This window comes from Hipposideros armiger, unplaced genomic scaffold, assembly GCF_001890085.2.
Source record: "Hipposideros armiger isolate ML-2016 unplaced genomic scaffold, ASM189008v1 scaffold_122, whole genome shotgun sequence".
In the NCBI taxonomy this organism is placed as follows: domain Eukaryota; kingdom Metazoa; phylum Chordata; class Mammalia; order Chiroptera; family Hipposideridae; genus Hipposideros; species Hipposideros armiger.
In genome coordinates this window covers 567,164-585,165 of record NW_017731472.1, presented here as the reverse complement: position 1 = coordinate 585,165, position 18,002 = coordinate 567,164, and the positions used below count along the sequence as shown (strand labels likewise).

General features: G+C 41.1%; 1 protein-coding gene across 3 annotated transcripts in view; it reads right to left on the bottom strand.

The window, feature by feature from the left end:
- Window positions 1–8,220, bottom strand: part of MAP3K1 (mitogen-activated protein kinase kinase kinase 1) — a 77,771-nt gene extending 69,551 nt beyond the window's left edge. Inside the window, exon 1 of one of the 3 annotated variants that reach the window (XM_019648214.1) lies at window positions 7,304–8,220. In XM_019648214.1, coding sequence (XP_019503759.1) covers window positions 7,304–7,785 — 482 coding nt within the window. In that variant the 5' untranslated portion in view covers window positions 7,786–8,220. Of the gene's footprint in view, window positions 1–6,218; window positions 6,654–6,696; window positions 6,767–7,303 lie in introns of those variants that run through there. The other 2 variants (XM_019648215.1, XM_019648216.1) reach the window with 2 other exon arrangements.
- Window positions 8,221–18,002: the final 9,782 nt, after the last annotated feature.

Genomic DNA, 18,002 nt, shown 5'->3' with positions numbered 1-18,002 from the left:
GCCACTCGGCCGGCCCCAGATTTACATTTTTAAATGACCACATAATATGGAGAACAGATTGGAAGGGAGGAAGTAGGATATAGGGAGCAAGTTAGGAAGCCTGCACTAGGGAGTGATAACAGGTCAAATCACCAGCCTCTGATGATGGACTGAATATGAGGAGTTCTCAAGGATAACGCCTAGGTTCTCGTTCTGCCATTTCATGAACAAGGAACATATCAGTAGGACAACATATAGGGAAAATCCTGAATTTGGTTTTAGATATTTGAGTATTGGATGTGCCATGTAGACAGTGAGGTGTAGGTCTGGCAGGAAAAAAACCTCTGCAATCATTTGTGAATGGCCAATAATTGATCTAAAGGCATTACTGAGACCAGGGTGGGGACAGAGAAGACAGAATGACAGAAGCCCTAGGACCACCCTGAGGATCTTCTAATATTGATATTCAAGAGGATGATGATGGACCATCAAGGAAGAATTGCCAGGGTTGAGAAAATCAGGAGGGCTTACCCATCAGCCCAAACAACCAGACACGTTCAAATATCAGAAACTCAATTTTCTCAGTACTCGACAGTTTTAGTATGGCTCCAATTACTTTGTAACTACACTTAGTTATTAAACTAAGCATTATAAGATTTACGTTATATGAAATTGGTCAATATTATCAACTCCTACTTGCTAATACCAATTACTGCAGCTAAATATCAAGCTACTAAGTATCAATATACATAAATTCATAAGGGGGAGTTGGGGAGCAGGGTGAAAAAGGTGAATGGATTAAGAAGTACAAATTGGTAGCTACAAAATAGTCATGGGGATGTAATGTACAGCATGGAGAATATAGTCAATAATATTGTGAAAGCATGGTACAGTGTCAGATGGTTGCTGGACTTACCATGGTGATCACTTCTTTAGGTACTTAAATGTTGAATAACTTATGGTGTATACCTGAAACTAATATAATATTGTATGTTAGCTATATTTGAATAAAAATCTTAAAAAAGAAACTCATAAGAAACAGTTCTTGCCTTCAAAACTTGCCTTAAGCTAGTAATGGTTAAAATCACATTACAGTAAGTTATTATAATCTTCTGATATACTAATTTTAAGATAACCACTTTGGGAAAATTCACTCATCCTAACATTCATGTGCACCTAATATTTGCAGGTTCCAGACACTACTCTAGGTGGTGGGCAATGGTATAAAGAATAAGACAGAGTTTCTCGTCTGTTAAAAACTGATAACAGATATTATTCAGAATGCTGTAAAACCAGTTTGAAGATTATTTAATAATATATCAGTTAAATTATTATTTAGGCAATAAAGAAAGGTAATGATCACGTCTATTTATAGTCAAGAGCAAACCCTTCACATACTGCCCAGTATCTACCCTCTCCTCACTCTACATACACTCATCATCATTATGCTTACATGTGATGAAGTTAGATAATGCACTAACTACAGTACTGTGTTATGTTCCAGGGACTTCCTCCAGTCTTCAAGAGGTCTGATTCCCAGGTGACAGATGGTACTTTCAGAAAAATACGCTTGGTGGGTCTTAAAAGCTTAACAGTTCTTGATACTCTACATCTCAATCTATTAAAAAACTAATCAGACTGGTATTCAAGGACTTAATCACTAGCAATAGAGAACTCTTTTCCATACCAAACACACCTAAACCAGCTGTGATATGCCACAGAGTAAATGAAGACAAGGATGTCTTCTTGGTTATCTTATGCTCTAAAGCATATTTTACATTTCCCTATGTTGTTTTCTTAACTAGTGGAGTTGTTTCTAATGAAAAAGACTGAATTTTAAGACTAGCATTGGCAGATACTGCGTTTCTTGCTCCCCATATCCCCATTTTAATTTCCTCTTTCAAGAAAGGAAAAAAATCACATCTGAACTTGCAGTTTCATATATATCCTGTTAACTTAAGAATGTAGGCAGAAATAGTTTGAAACTAATCTTCATCTAGATTCCTTTTTCCATTACTGTGGAAATGGAAAAACTACAGCATCTATCTGTCCTAAGAAAAGGGAAAGAGGCCAAAGGAAAGTAGCAAAACACTAGCAAACCAAATGACAAGTAGAAAGTAGAATAAATTTACCACTCTTAACTACTAACCTGGAAGGACAATTAATTCCTCAGAAAGTTAGAGAGGTACTGCTGTCTTCACGGCAGAAATACAGTGTGGAACACTGTGGATGAAATTCAGGGCACTCATTTTTAATTTGGGTGCCCCTCTGTATCCTCATTTCTCTTATAGTATTTAACATGGTATTGTAAAACATGTTCATACTACAATCTACCAAAGAAACAGAAGCTGTGCATTGATGATCTTTTTCTCTACCATCCAGATCACCATCATCCTGTGGAGCAGCGGTTCTCAACCTGTGGGTCACGACCCCTTTGGGGGTCAAACGACCCTTTCACAGGGGTCGCTGGGTACTCGTATGTGGGCGTATCTGCATGTGGGCCTGGAGACGGATAGAGGAGCGGTGTCTCGGTTCCTAAGACCTCGAAAATATGTGTTTTCCGACAGTCTTAGGCGACATCTGTGAAAGGTTGAGAACCGCTGCTGTAGAGGTTCATAAATGTTGGGTGAATGAAATCTAAACAATAACAAAGGGGCAGGGTCCAATTACACTGGAAGTTTCTCTCCATGTGTGATGATTAAGATGAATGAGTGATGTTAATTTCAGCTTCTTAACTTTCTTCCATTTACGATTTAATACAGCACAAATCAAGAAATCTAAGAAATACTCAACACGAATCACTTACGGTATTCTCCTTGCCTAACATGATGAGGTGATTTAAGTACAGTTTACTTGTATTACATGTCTGATGCCAGGTTACCGAAAGCTACTTATTATAATATACATATCAGGAGATAAGTGTATTGGCAACGGCACTGGGTAGAGGCCTATCAGTCTATTATGACTCCTGAAGAACAACTTTGTCCGTAAAAATCATCAATTAGTTTGGTTAATAATTTGGAAAAGAAATGGAGGTAGCATAGAGTAGTGGAAACAAATGGTTTGTGGAGTCAGACCAACTTGGGTTTGAATCCTAGCTCTGTCTTCTACCAGTATGATAATAAGGCTTCAGCATCGCAGATGAGTTTCCACCTCTCAAAAACAAAAATTACAATGCCTTTGGAGGGCTGCAGTAATGATGAAATGAGAAAAAAAATACATAACTTGCCTGATACATGGAAGGCAAGGAGGTGATTATATAAAACATATCTATATGCTCACTAAACATGTTTTAGTCACAGCTAAAATCTTCTTCTTGTAGTAAGAAGCACACCTGACAAATCTCACTGCTTTACAATGAGCCATTTGCTTTAATTCTGTTCCTGATTATTTCTTTCATGTTTATAAATATTCTTAAGTTATTTCTTAAAGACAACTTGCATTTATTCCTAATAGTCCATATTTCCTTCTACCCATTTCCGTTTTTAAGTAGCTCTAACTTTTGACTTAGGGTATAAAAGAGGCCAGGACTGAGGAAAACAACCAAGTCTAAGGAATATACCTGGTATATCTGATATAAGCAAAGCATTCCAAGGTTAGAGGTGCAATATACTACAGCTCTTAAGAGCCTCTGGAGACTATTACTTTCCCATGCCACATTTTTCTATTACCTTCTTCATACAGAAATACCTTTTAACCCAAGAAAATGGGTTACAAAATGCAAAAGTTGTGCTTCCTAAATGAGATCACTTCTGAAGGCCCATATTTTTCCTCAGGGGAATCCATTCTCCATTAACTGCCTTGCCACCCCATCATTTCTTCTTCTGGAATGCTCCCAGCCAGTGTCAAGGACTGATCACAGACAGCCTAGGCAAGCTGTAGCTGGTTCTATTGCTCTTGCTGAAAGCAAAGAACACTCCTTTCTTTTCATATTTTGAAATCTTCAAATTAACAACAAGTCAGTGACCATTTCTAAATCATGCAACATATGCTTGGTGCTACAGAAGATGTGAAAATATCAATCAACAGGGCTACTTCCTGTTTTTTTTGTATCTAACAAAATGGAGTTATTATAGTGTATTAGAAATCATATATTAAGGAATGTTGGTTAACCAGTCACCCTTGCCAAAATCTGATATGAAAAGAAAACAAAAGTTGGTAACAAATCTAGCTCTGATATTTCTCTTTCAGAATTATATTTAACAAAGGTTAATCTTTGAAGAATGCATGAAATCTCTTACCTAATTTAAAAAAGAAAGAACTTAGACAATTCATAATTACAAAACTTACAAATTCGTGTAAGACTAACTTATGTCACTACCTCTGCTGTTTTATAAAATCACCAAATTAATTTTTATTTTTAGGTAATAATGTTCCTATACCTCCTCTAATAAATTTTTTTTAAAAAATCATTAAATTTGTAGTATATATTTTAGCTGCTTCTAATAGGGAGTGAAAGCTGTGGGCTACCTGAGGATATAAAAGCAGCTTATGAAATAGCTTTAGTTTTAAACAAAAACTAACATTAACAAGTACAGCATATCTTGTTCTTTCGTGGGGCCAGCAAATTGATAGTTAGGTTTTTTAAGTTACAAAAATAGGATGGAGTAATTATATCTACCAAACTCACAATAGCCTGTTCAATGGAGAGTAACACTGTAATTTTTCTTCAAAGACAGTAAAATAGGAAGAAAAAGCCCCTAATTCTGTAATATAAGGGAAAAAAATCAAACTCTTGGGCGCCACTTACAGGCACAAAGCTTTCACTGATTTCAGTTATTACCCTGAAAAAGAGGGGCAGACTTAAAATCTATTTTTAATATGCATATTATTTATACAATTTATACTTCACAAATGTTATTTTCTACATCCGAAGATTAAAACCTAAAGGAAATTCTGAAATTAAAAAAAAAATCACAGAAGTCTCTTTAAAAATACAGTAGGCCTTTAGACAGAAGACCCATACCACTACTGAAATATAAAAGTAGTTCAAAATCTGTTAGATTTTCCTCCTGTATGTATGAATGTAGCTATTGCCAACAAAAATAAAATGTAGAGTTCAATTGAGAATTTACTGTACTGCTTATAATAAAAGTGCTTATACCAACAGATTAAAATAAATTCCAACCCCACTGACAAGGAAATTGGGGGGAAAATCACTGATTTCAATAAATGGGTAATCAACATTTTACTATAAATAAAATCTTTAGTATGACATTTGGTGTGAACAAACTAATATTGTGGCTAGTGACATTCATTTTTAAAAAATGATTATGTTGATTAGCCCCCTTTTTTCACATACTGTGCAATTACAATCCACCCCTTAAACAAAGAGGAGTAAAAAAACCAAAAAAAACCAACCTGAGTTATAAAAAGCAAAACTTAAGCATGGATTACTCAGTCCCTGAAGTCTATCTGCCTCCACCTTATTCCTCTTATTCTGTGTGGAGACAACACTAAACAACTTGTATACATTATTTTAATAGTGGTTGTTCTATATACATAGTTCACTAAGATGACTAGAACGGTGACACCTGCTAAATTATTTACTGTATCCAAAAAGGTGGTCTCATGAGAATAGATAAATTTCTCATATTTGGCATTTAATATTTTTACCTGGAGCTCATTTGTAGTAACAATTGCCTTCAAAGAATTATTCTAGTGAAGTTTTAATCCAATCTGCACAGAAGCAGGAAAATGTTGAGAAACATAACTCTTGTTTATGCACAAGTGCACAGACACACACACACACATAACTGTCAGTCACAAATCTTTCCTCTCAATATTGCCATGGCACAGTGCTGACTGTGTTTTTTAAGTTTTTTTTTTTTTTTTTACGGGGCAGGAGGGAAGAGGGCAACATCCAGTAATAAAGTGTGGTTTTAAACAAATAAATAATCAAGTTAAAAAAAGTGCCAAACCACTTTAGAAAATTAACCAAAACCAACGATTTGTACTGTCCAATTCGTCTCACAAGGGAACAAACAGAAGAGACAGTCTTTAAAATACTCAGAATAAAGGCCAGGAACTCTACAGGTCAATGGGTGACCATCACAAAAACATTTCTCGCAACTCAAAATACCCATCAAGACTGTGCTTTGCATACACTAGTTTCAAAAAAAAAAAAAAAAAGGATTACCACTGTCAACACTTAAAAGAGTTTACTTTAACATAAAAAGTTTCAGTTGCCAAAAAAGGGTCAGACCAAGAACCGCTGATCTGAGTTACTTTACACATACCATACTGCACAGGCATCACAGGACTATCTGAGCCGAAGCCCACCGCACTGTGGTCCCTGGAATCTGGCAGTCGGCGGGCGGCCCGCGCAGCTGCACAGAGCAGGAAGCACCGCACCCGCGCGCCGCGGTCTCCAACCACGCCGGAGAGGCTGCGGGGAGCAGTCACCACCGCTTTGAAACTGAATGGCTGACACATCCGGTCCTGGCTCTCACACCACTGCGGCAAATGCAAACTTCAAAGGCCAAATTCAAACTCCAAACAGAAGTCACTCAAGTCTTAGTGGTGCAGTTCGCATTCCCCAGAACACTTGGAGCCCTTTGGGGGACGCAATTAGAACCCCCCCCCCCGTCCAAATAGATTGTAAGCCCCAGAGTCTGCAGCCAAACCGCCTGCACCGCTTTGACAGACGTTACCAAATCGTCCATCCGGAGGCCTCTCAGGCCGCGTCGCCTTCGTCCCGCCCCGGCCCCCCGGTACCTGCAGAGTAGCTACGCCTGTCACGGCCACCGGGACCTCGCCGCTTTCTCCTCCGCCCTCTGCCACCAACCCCTACCCAGCCTCTGACTGGGGCTTCCCACCCACCCCGCCCCTCTTTTGACCGCAGACCGCCTGAAGGCTCGGCCCTCAACCCCGGTGCCCCCCGAGACTAACGTCTGGGGGCACCGCCGCCGGGCTACTGCCCGCCCCCCAGCCCGGCCCGCAGGACACTGCCAGGGTTCCGCTCCGGGGCTCCTGTAAGAGCCCCGATTCCTAGAGCCCCACAAAGCCAGCCCGGGCCCCCACACCTTAACTCAACCGATCCCCGCGGCGCGTCTCGCACGCCTGTCACATGTCTGCAAACAATAACAAACTCTTCGGCACGTCCCCGCCCCGAGACCCCATTCCGTCCCCCAGGCCAGGTCCCGGATGCCGCCCGACGTCGGAGGGGTCAAAGGGGGGTGCCGGAGGACTCTGGTCCCGGAGAGCGGCGCACAGCCTCGCTGCGCGGAGCCCCGGGACACCGAGCGCGTTGCCCAGGATTCATTCATTGCCGTCGTCCGCCCGCCCCCCAAATCCCCGCCGCGCCCCCGGCCGCAATGCTCACCCGGCGGGGGCCGCTGCAGGAGGCGGCTCGGTGGCGGGCGTCCGCTTCTCTCCGGGCTCGGCCCCCGTGGGGCTCGGGGCGCCGCTGTCCGATGCGACCGCCGAGTCGGAAGGGTGGGCGCCGCTGCGGCTCGGAGCTCCGTGGGGCGGTAGCACCGCCACAGGCTGGAAACCAATCCCGCTCGCCGCCGCGTCCGTGGGCTCCGGCGACGGGGAAGTGGAAGAGGACAGCGGCGAGGCGGCGAGGAAGAGCGGCGGCTCCGGCAGCTGGTCCAGCTCTACACTCCGCACTTTGCGCAGCTGCCGCCGCCGCCAGTCCGTCCGTTCGCGGCCCCCGCTGCCCGCCTCCCGCAGCAGCCCCGCGGCTGCCACAGGCACGCTGCTTGCCTTAGGGGACCCTCCGCTGTCGCCCGCCTCGGGGCTCGCCACCCCGGCGCCCGGGAATCCCGACGACGAGGCGCGATTCCCCGCCGCCGCCGCCATTTTCTCTCGCGGGCTACATTCGCTGGGCCCCTGCGAGGGAGGGAGGGGGCGGGGAGAGTGCAGGGGGCGGGCGGACGGGCGGGCGGGCGCTACGCCGCTAGCGTAGGGCCGCCTGCGCCAACTGCGTGAGCGTGGCCCGCGGGGTGCGCCTGGCCTGGACCGACGGGCGGGCGCACCCGGCTCGGCTGGGGGTGCTGTGGGGCCCCCGGTCGCAGGTGGAGGGAACGGGCTGTCCGCTGGGCTTTGCGCGCGGGCCAGTGAGGTGGGCTCGGACGTGGCCGCCGTGGGGGCACCCCGGACCTTGAGCACTGCCCGTGCCACGCCGCCAGGTAGTCCCGGGTTGCACCGGCGAGAGGAGGAGCCTCGGCGGCTGCAGCGCGCCGCGTCCTCTTCGCCGCAATCTCGGCCGGCTCGGCCGGGCTCGCCCAACAGGAGTTGCAGTTCGAGCTTAGGTGTGTGGTGCGATGAAGGGGACGCAGGCAAGAGTGTTTATAGTATGTCATTCGCACAGCCCTTTGCAGTGGGCGTCGGGGAACCTGGGCTCGGACCAACCCCACCCCCACTTCGTTCCGGACGCGCAGGTGGCTCCCAGGGCGGTCGCCTGCTGCAAAGCGAAAGAAACTCAACGCTCAACAGACAGGCCGCCGCGGATCAAAAAAAATAGTTTTTTTTTTTTTTTTAAGTTTTCCTCTTCTTTTGCCCCCTCCTCTCAACTAGTACTACAAATAAAACCTTGGTGTATCCTGGGATATCTTGTTCACAGCCTCAAGTCCCCAAGATGTGGGACACGCTTCTCACTCCCTACCCCGCCCCCGGCTAGAGAGAGACCTGAATGGGCGGGGTCCCTGTAGATCTTTATTTTTTCCTCGGCTCTCTTTGAGAACGGCAGCGGTATACAGGACCACAAGCACGTTTGGGAAAGGAGCCTACGATGTGCCAGGAAGTGCTCGGGGTGTCATCCTCCAGGTTCTGGCCCTCCCCGAATCCGACGCCTCCAGCGGCACGTCCCTCTACCCCGCAGGGTCCGCCGGCGGTCCGGGTTCCCTCCGCCCCCACCCCTGCAGTGCCCGAGTTCTCTCACGTGGCGAGCCGAGCCCTTTCAGTCCCTGGGGGCGTCCGGGCGATAAGGTGCTTTGGAATGGAAAAAACACTATTTGCAAGTTAATGATTTTCGACCTCTCTTCAGGCGAGTAGAGCTCCCGTGTCTCGTTGATTTCTACCCTCCTTTCTTCCCCCCCCCCCCCCCCCAGCAGGTTTGTCTGTGATGGGAAATCTCCCACAGCCCGGCAGCAGCGTCCCTAGATTTATTTGGGGAAACTTTAAGATACACGAGCAGAGGGGGAGGGCCCCTCGTGAACAGAAAGGACAGCGCTATCTTATCAGTCTTCATATATTCAGACGAAAGTTTGAAATGTCTACAAAATAATTCCTTTGACTTCTTGGAAATAGATGAAATGAAAGCCCTCTTCCAGGGGTATAATTGTTAACTGAGGAGGACGGTGATATCCGAGGGTTTTCATGTTACCTTAATGTTTTGAGTACTCCTACAACATCTGCCATAAGATAGTTTTAGATAGTTACATCCAACGGTACAAATTTTGAAAGTTTAGATAAATCTGTTAAAATTCTAAGTCAACATTTAGGCTATAATTATACGCTCTTTTAATGGTAGCCAAGTGTATCACTCAAACCAAACAGTAGTTATTTCCCAGGTCTTCCGGGATTGCCACACCCACCAAATCCTAAATCGAAAGTAATACTTTCTTCTTTTCTATTTAAATTAAAAAAACAATCTTTAAATTTACACACAAACAGGCACCTGTAAGTGAGAAAAGTGGATGCCTTTAGCTCCTCAAAATTCTTCCAATTTTTAGTTTGGCCAGAGTAGCAAAGTAGAAGGTATTCCAGCAAAACATTTACACAGTGATGAAAACGGGGGTCAACTGGGAGGGGTTTCAAATACAACACTACCAGCTAGCCAGGGTTCTCTGACCTCTATCCACCACACAACATCATGAAGAACTAAGTACTGGTCTTTCACCTAGGTTTTGGTGCTTTGATCTTAATCTTTTATGTAAATATTTAGGTTGTCATTATGCATCTGTATTCTGAAAAACTGATGTTTTTAAGAGAGAAAAATAATCAAAGGACCTGGTTGGCTGAAGGATGTTCTTCCTCTGCCATATGTTAATACAATCTTCTTTGAGGAGAATTTAACCCATATGTTTGCTACCGTAGTTTCTGTCTTAAGCATGGGTAAGATTCTAGCTCTGTTTTGGTGTTACTGGATCCTACTTTATATTACTTCACAAAGGCATGTGTGGAATTGCCTTTATTTGATTTCTTTAATGACATAAAGGAGACGTGTATCTTCAAAGGTTGCTTGTACACTGAAACTCCATTTACTATTTCCAAGCTTTTTATTTCCATCCTTTCTGATATAAACATTGCAATGATTTTATTTATGCCGTGAGAACTTGGGTAACCTTTATGCCAGGGTTTTACAGATCACTGCTTCCACATAGTGCTTCTGGGAATAGCCGAAGTCACACTTCAGTTCCTACACCTCATTCATTTGGAGGATCCAGTTTAATATTGGTGCATTTCCTCATTGTGCATAAATATCACTGACATTTGCATGAACAGCTTTAATATGCACCGACAGAAATATGTCAGCTTGTGCATCATCATATATTTAGTAAGCACCTACTATGCACATGCACGGAATTTTCTTCTTCTCTGGGAATATTGTTCGTTGTTTTCCATCATTACAAAATTAAAAATTAGACAAGTAAAACATTCCCATCTACAAATATTTTTTAGTGGGTATTTATTGGGCTGATTCTGATAGAATGTCAGATCCATCTGTGTGTGTGTGTGTGTGTGTGTGTGTGTGTGTGTGCCTCTGTGAGATCTGTGTCAAGTAAACAAAGAGTAAGATTGTAATCTCCAGAATTGAGCAAAAGGTGGTGTTCTGTCAGGCTTATAAACATATATCATACTCACAGGAAAGTTGAGGCTAAAACTTAGTTTCTCAGTGCTCTTCCAGACACCAAACTTCCCAGGTGTTTCTGGATGTTCTAAGTCAGGAAATCTTGTCATCAATGGGATAATTGGCCCCCTATAAAGGCACTGCAGGTGACATTATAGTAGAAAGTTTCTTAACCAGCCTCTACGTAGCTGGCTCATACAGTAACAGATACTTGCCATTCCCAGTGTGATGTATAACACGCAGAGGGATGAATGCCCATGGCACCTGCACACTTCTGCTCCCACCAAGTGAGTCATGGGCCTCAAGAGAATCCATCATACTTGTTCCCAAACCTGATTACACCCATTGTAACTGTTCTTATGAAACTTAAATACCATCAAATTGATTATTAAATTAGATAAGCATGAGTATGTGAGTGCAAAAAGAAAGATGTTCCAATGAAAACTAAATTAAATGCCTTGAAAGAAGGAGGGTGAAGACACTGAAAAAGTCTCTGTTATGGGAAAATTAGTTGTGAGAATGATGATTGTAAAAGATTGGGAAAAAAGTATTCAAATCTATAAGAGCTTGCTTTGTATGTATCTTATGAGTCCTCACTTTGCTTTAAAGAAACTAAAAGTGGAAATTGTAGGCAAAGAGATACATGAGAAAGATACATGGTACTCTAAATTGTGGATCCACACTCAAAAGACCAAGGCCCTACAGCCAAATACTAGTTAAAAAAACTCCAAATCATATAAAACAAAGCCTTGTTATTTATGCTTTAAGCTAAAGTAAAATATTTAACAGATACATATGTGTATATATATATATATATAAAATTGCTTTTATTTATTTTTTTATTATTAGTTTCAGGTGTACAGAACAATGCAAGTTATCCTTTTCACCTCTCACAAAGTAACAACCCCCCTCCCCCATCCACTGCCCTTCCACCCCCGATGTCATACTTATCTATTACAATTCCACTGACTCCATTCCCACACTCTACTCCACATCCCGTGACTATATGTATATATAATTATAGTTGACATACAATATTATTCACCATCAGCTTCAGAAATACCGTGCGGTGGTCAGGCCTCTACACTGTCTATGCAGTGGTCTCACTAACAAGACATGAGTCCATCTGGCACCCTAAAAAACATTTACAACATTATTGATTATATTCCCCAGACTGTCTTTTTGACCCCTGAGGCTATATTGTAGTTACCAATTTGTATTGTTTCGTCCCCTCCCCTTTTTTTTCATCCCCACCCTCTCCCAACTAGCAACCCTCAGTTTTTCCTCTGTGTCTCTGAGACTATTTCTGTTTACATTTCTCATTTATTCAGCTTTTTAGAATCCACGTATAAGTGAGATCATATGGTATTTGTCTTTCTCTAACTGGCTTATTTCACTTAGCATAATGTTCTCTAGTTCCATCCATATTGTTGCAAATGATACTGTTTCCTTCTTTATGGCTGAGTAATACTCCATTGTATAAATGTACCATAGTTTTTTAATCCAGTCATCTACCGATGGGCATTTTGGTTTCCAAGTCTTGGCTATTGTGAATAGCTCTGCAATGAACATAGGGGTGCATATATTTTTTCGAATTAATGTCTTGGGTTTTTCTGGTATGATCGCTTTTATTAACCAGACATCTAAACATATTGCATGTATTTGCATGTACTTAAAAATCAGAAGCTAAATTTTGTAGTACATGATGAAAAACAGTTGAATTGGGTTTTTATATTTAAAAATAAAACTACAGTTCAGGAAACTTGATCTCAGTTAGCAAAATTCTGCTTACCTTTACAACTCTGCCCTAATTCTTTGAGTTCTTTGAATGAGCCATTTTGGTTGCTGTTTTTTATAGCTGATGAGATACACCTTTTCCATTTGACTTTTGTGGCTTAATCATGACTATCATTTTTACAAAAAATATTAGAAACTTCATACATGTTCCCAAGGTCCTCTGTGATAATCAGTTACTTTGTTTGAATTAGTATCCTTGTTGGTTTCTCTCCCTTTAGGATGCACTGGTCCAACTTTGCTGAATCCTACACTGACATGTGACCTGAGAAGTTCAGAACCACTTTCAGTGGTTTAATCAATGTCTGCATCTTTTGCAACATTTGCACCTTCACTTTACAATTGATGTGCATTATTTTGGGGTCAAAGCTACTAAGGCATCCACTAAAGCACTACTGTCCAATAAAATATAATGCAAGCCATGAATGCAAGTCACATATATAATTTAAAGTTTTCTAGTAGCCCCATTAAAAAATACTAAAAAGAAAAAGTGAAATTAATTTCAATAATATGTTTTGTTTTACATAACATATCCAAAATATTACTGTTTCCATGTGTAATCAATATATAAAATATTACTAATGAGATCTTTTGCCATTTATTTTTGTACTAGATCTTTGAAATCTGGTGTGGCTTTCACAATTCAGAATCTCTTGAACGTGATTTTGGACTAGTCACACTTCATGTGCTTAAAAGACACACATAGCCAGTGGCTAGTGTATTAGACAACACAGCCCTTGAGCCATTGTACTTAAGATTTAGGAGTTTTGTGGAATGTTAAATGCCTGATTAGGTCAGATTAGTGTATAATAAAAAATATCCACATTTCTATGTTCAGGAAATAAAAAATCACAATAGTATAAATTAGTAACATAATTAAGTAAATTAGTTTTTCTACTTCCAGTAGCTAACCTTTCAAATAAGTTTTAGGCACCATTGTCAGAGTTATCTTTCTAAACTACCATTCTAATTCTGTCTTCTCTTTTTAAACTCTTGAATGGTTTCACATTACATGGAGTACAGAATCCAAATTTCTTCTTTCATTCATTCAACAAATATTAAGTGCATTACTCCTCTGTGCAGGACACTATGGAAGGCCCAGGAATACCATAGCAATCGAAGTAGGCATGTCTTCTACCCTCATGGAGCTCCCAGTCTATCACTTCCCTCTACTTTTCAGCATTGATTGTTCAGTTCTCACCTTAATTAGCCCTGTCTGTCCTGAGGCCTGGGCTCTAGCCACAAATATGTTACCCAAGTCAGATCTCTTTTCAGGCTTTCACCCATGGGGCCTTCTTCTCCTGAGAACACTTCCTTAAATCCACGTCCCCTCCCCCCCCACCCCCAATCCCTGCCCACTGCTACTTAGGGCCAGGCTGATTCCCAACATCTGGAGGGCCAGGGCACATACAGATGGGGGCCCTATACAACATTTTAAATTACTTAGTGTTAAAATGTAAGCCAACATTAAAAAAATAAATATGTCCTAACCTCTTACCTTGATAAGTACATCTTTATAAAGACAAAATGGAATACTATATATAAAGTTATGGTTTTTATAAAACTGACATGACAAAATATCAAAGACAATTGTATTTAATTATATGTATCTGAGTGTTCCATTGATGCGCTGACAGTGTTTGGATGGGGAATAAAATAAAGACATACATTAATTTCTTAGCTTTTATCTCAACAAAATTACTTATTATGTCATTATAATTAAGATTGTCATATAATTTGTGATCACTTAAAACAATCCAATTATCTATTATTATTATTATTAAAAGGCTAAATTCTATTCTAAAACACAAATTTGATGAATGTTAAAATTTTAAATAACATTTAAATAATGCTGATTTAAAAAATTTAATTAAATGTTATACAGTATTTTATTAAAATAAAACTATTTACAATCCTAGCATTCAATATCCATAAAGTTGCCAACACATTTCACACGTTTTGTCTATACCTACATAAATACAAACTTAAGTCATACATATTGCTTAATATTGCAAAAATGTTCCTCAGCATTTTTGTGCAACTACTGTGAATACTGCTCGGGACCCACAAAATGGGGCACACAGAAAAAGCACATGACTAGGATATAACACATTGTTTTTAGGAATCTATTCCATTCCTGTTATCTGAGGGTACAGATTTGGCAAGTTAACTCATTTGTCTCTTTTCTTACTAAACACTCCTAATGAGATCCTCTTGGACTCCTAAGCCATGTTCTCCAACATCACAAGCAGCACATCCACAGACCTCCTTGACAGTGCAAAGCCATGGGACAAGGCATATGAAGCAGTGTTTCCCTGGGGTCTGAAAGGTGCTGGTCATCAGAGCAGATGTTTACGGTTATGGGTCGTGCTGAACCAGCACTTCCCACCAGACCCGAGTGACCAGGGTAACTGTGTTCTTTAAGAAATTTGTTTTTCCAAATGTGTAACACATGGTGCACTCTAAAGCACAGTGCCTCCCCCTGCGCAGGTCTGAGGGAGGTATTGCTAAGCACCTGCTGAGGGGCAGGCCCTGTTGTAGGTGCTGGTGAGAGAGAAAATGAGATAGTGAGTGCCCTTGCCCTTGAAGAACTTCCAGAACCTGCCTTGTGTTAGAGTCACTTTAGTCCATGTCCAAATTTTCCACCCACTTCTGAGACCCTGGAGAGAGGGACCATCTCCTGTCATCATCCTTGTCTCCCAGGGGTCCCTAGCTCGGTGCCTTGTATGTAGTTAATGCTCAGTTAATGGTTGATTTAGGTGGTTACAAACACCAATTGTCTAAGACTGTCAAATAATAGGATTTGACCTTCTGTGACAACATTCCCTCACTAACAGAGAGTTCTCTTTTCCTTAAAATGATATACTTGAGTTGCAAATTTTATTGCGTACTCCCTTCAGAAAAAAAGTGAGAATTTATTTCTCTGTATATTCTAATTGTCTCTTATAGGGGATAATTGGGAGAGAGGTAAGGAGGAGGGGAAAGGGAGAGAGAGAATGAAAGAGAGAACTGGGGAATGGGAATCTAAAAAGGAGAAGAGAATGGCAGAAAAGGAGTAAAAGTGATGCCTCAGAAGTTTAGGGAAGATGAGGGATGGGAAACTCAGCCCTTAAGGCTGCACTTCAGGGCCCTCTGTGAGGAAGAAGGGACTGTTATGGCAGGAGGCAGGAGGTGGAACCCTGAAAAGCGCCCTGGGGTAAATGTGGCGCTTGGGGTCATAAATTCAAAAGGCATTGAGTATTTGCATAGAAGTCCGTAAAGAGAAAGAAAAACATCTCTAGGTGTGTGTATTATCAGTAATACACACAAAAAAGTCTGAAAGTTTGTGCAAAGAGAATCCTGCAACATTTCTAGGGAGCAAAGGGCATTAAAAATTATTAATAATAATCATGAACATTTACTATGTGCCAGTACAATGATAAATACCTCATGTATATTAACTATTTTTTCTTTTTAAAAAAATTTTTTATAGGGGACCAGCCATGGTCATTGGTTACACATTCCTTTCATGCTACAATGGCATAGTTGGCTCTTTTAGGGAGGGTGCAGCTCACAGCGGCCCATGCAGGGATCAAACTGGAAACCTTGGTGTTATCAGCACCATGCTCTGACCAACTGAGCTAACAAGTCACTACTGCATATTAACTTCTTTAATCTATGCGATAGCCATATGAGATAGGCACTATCATCATCTCCATTTTACACATGAAGAAACTGAAGCACAGAGAGGTTAAGTAACTTAATCAAGGTTACTCAGCCAGGAAATGGTGGCGGTGGGATTTGAACTTAGATATTCTGGCTCCACAGTTCATTGTTTTAACCTCAAAGCTCCTATATCCATTATTACTTATATATGAATACCTTTGTTGTTTTCCTATGGCTAGGTGTTATTTTCTCAGTGAACATAAAAATATTTGTGAGGTTTCAGAGTTCTTGCCTCAATGCAGTTTTTATTCCCTAATGCTTTAAGTATCTCAAGTGAAAATTTCACCATGACGGTTTTTACTAACACACCACTTTGAATGGGGGAAAGGGATACTACTCTGTATTATTTTTTTAACCCAAAGTCCCAAGCTGTTTCAAATCTTAAATTTGAAAAATCTTTGTGTACTGGACTAAAAAATTTATTTTGAATTACTATAGATCTCAAAATTCATTATACAAAGAAATAAAAAACAATATCTAGCCTAAATATTTTGTGCAAAGGTATGGTAGAGACAGTTAACTGACCACCAAATTCCATCTCCCCATTGATTACCATATAGTTGTAGCTGAGACCAAAAGCAGAGCCTGAGACGGGATTGGGAATGGGGGGGGAGGTGGGGGAGAGAAAAGGGGAGAGGGAAAGCCAGTCTAGGGGAGCCATTTCCAGCTGGTCACCACCATTATGGTCAATCAAGGCTGTATTCCTCTGGGACCTTCTGAGGAGTTACATAGACTGTGCCTCAAAATTGCCCACTTGAATGGGAGAAGGTAGGGGAACATTTATTCACCAGCTCCTATCCTCATTGCCTTTCACATATTAAGGTTTGTGCATGTGCAAACGCTGATCGGGGTCCCACGGGCATCCCTGACACAGCAGGAGAAACCCTTGTGCAGAAGTGAGAGGTAATAAGGTGAGGCTGGAATGAGGGGCTGCCAGGCTGCAGATAGCTGTTAGAAGCTGCAGCAATAGTGGGGGTAAAAGGCGGGCCAAGATGTGAGGTGGGCACAAGAGGCACCCAATGCAGTACCATAGTTAGAGGGCAATGTGAAATACCTTTCAAAAATGTAAATAAACTTGTGCTTTGAAGCAGCATTTCTACTCTGCAGAGAACCATTGCTGTTCTACAGAGAACCAAGAATGTCCTCTAGAGCAGTGTTTGTATTCATGAAAGAGTAACAATAAACCAAATGCCAATTAATAGCAGTTAGATTTTAAAAATTATGCTACCTAAGTGGATATTTGGAAATAAAGGAGAGTGGAAATCTTGCTCTATTTCCCTATTTATTGTATTGCCAAAAAAAAGGTGTCTAAGACATAGTGAAGTGGAAAAAAACAGTAGCAGAATGTTATATAATTTCATTTCAGTAGTCTATCCATGCATTTTATTTTATATATGTTTTATATATATTTTATATATGTTTATGTATAATGCCAATATAACATGACATAAATTGTTATATATTTCAAATACACATAAGATGGTTAATAGTACCGCTTGGGAATTGGATGGAGGAACTTTCACTTTTTACTTTTATGTTGTTTGTACATTTTAAAACAGACATGTTTCCTTTTTAAAAAAATAAATTATAAATAATAAGTCTTTAAATTTAAGTAATACATAAAATATAAAATAATCTTTTTAAAAAGTGTGTCTTATTATCAATGATTTTGTTCTGGCTGAGTTTTTTTTTTTTTTTTTTTTTTTTTTTTTTTTTTTTTTTTTTT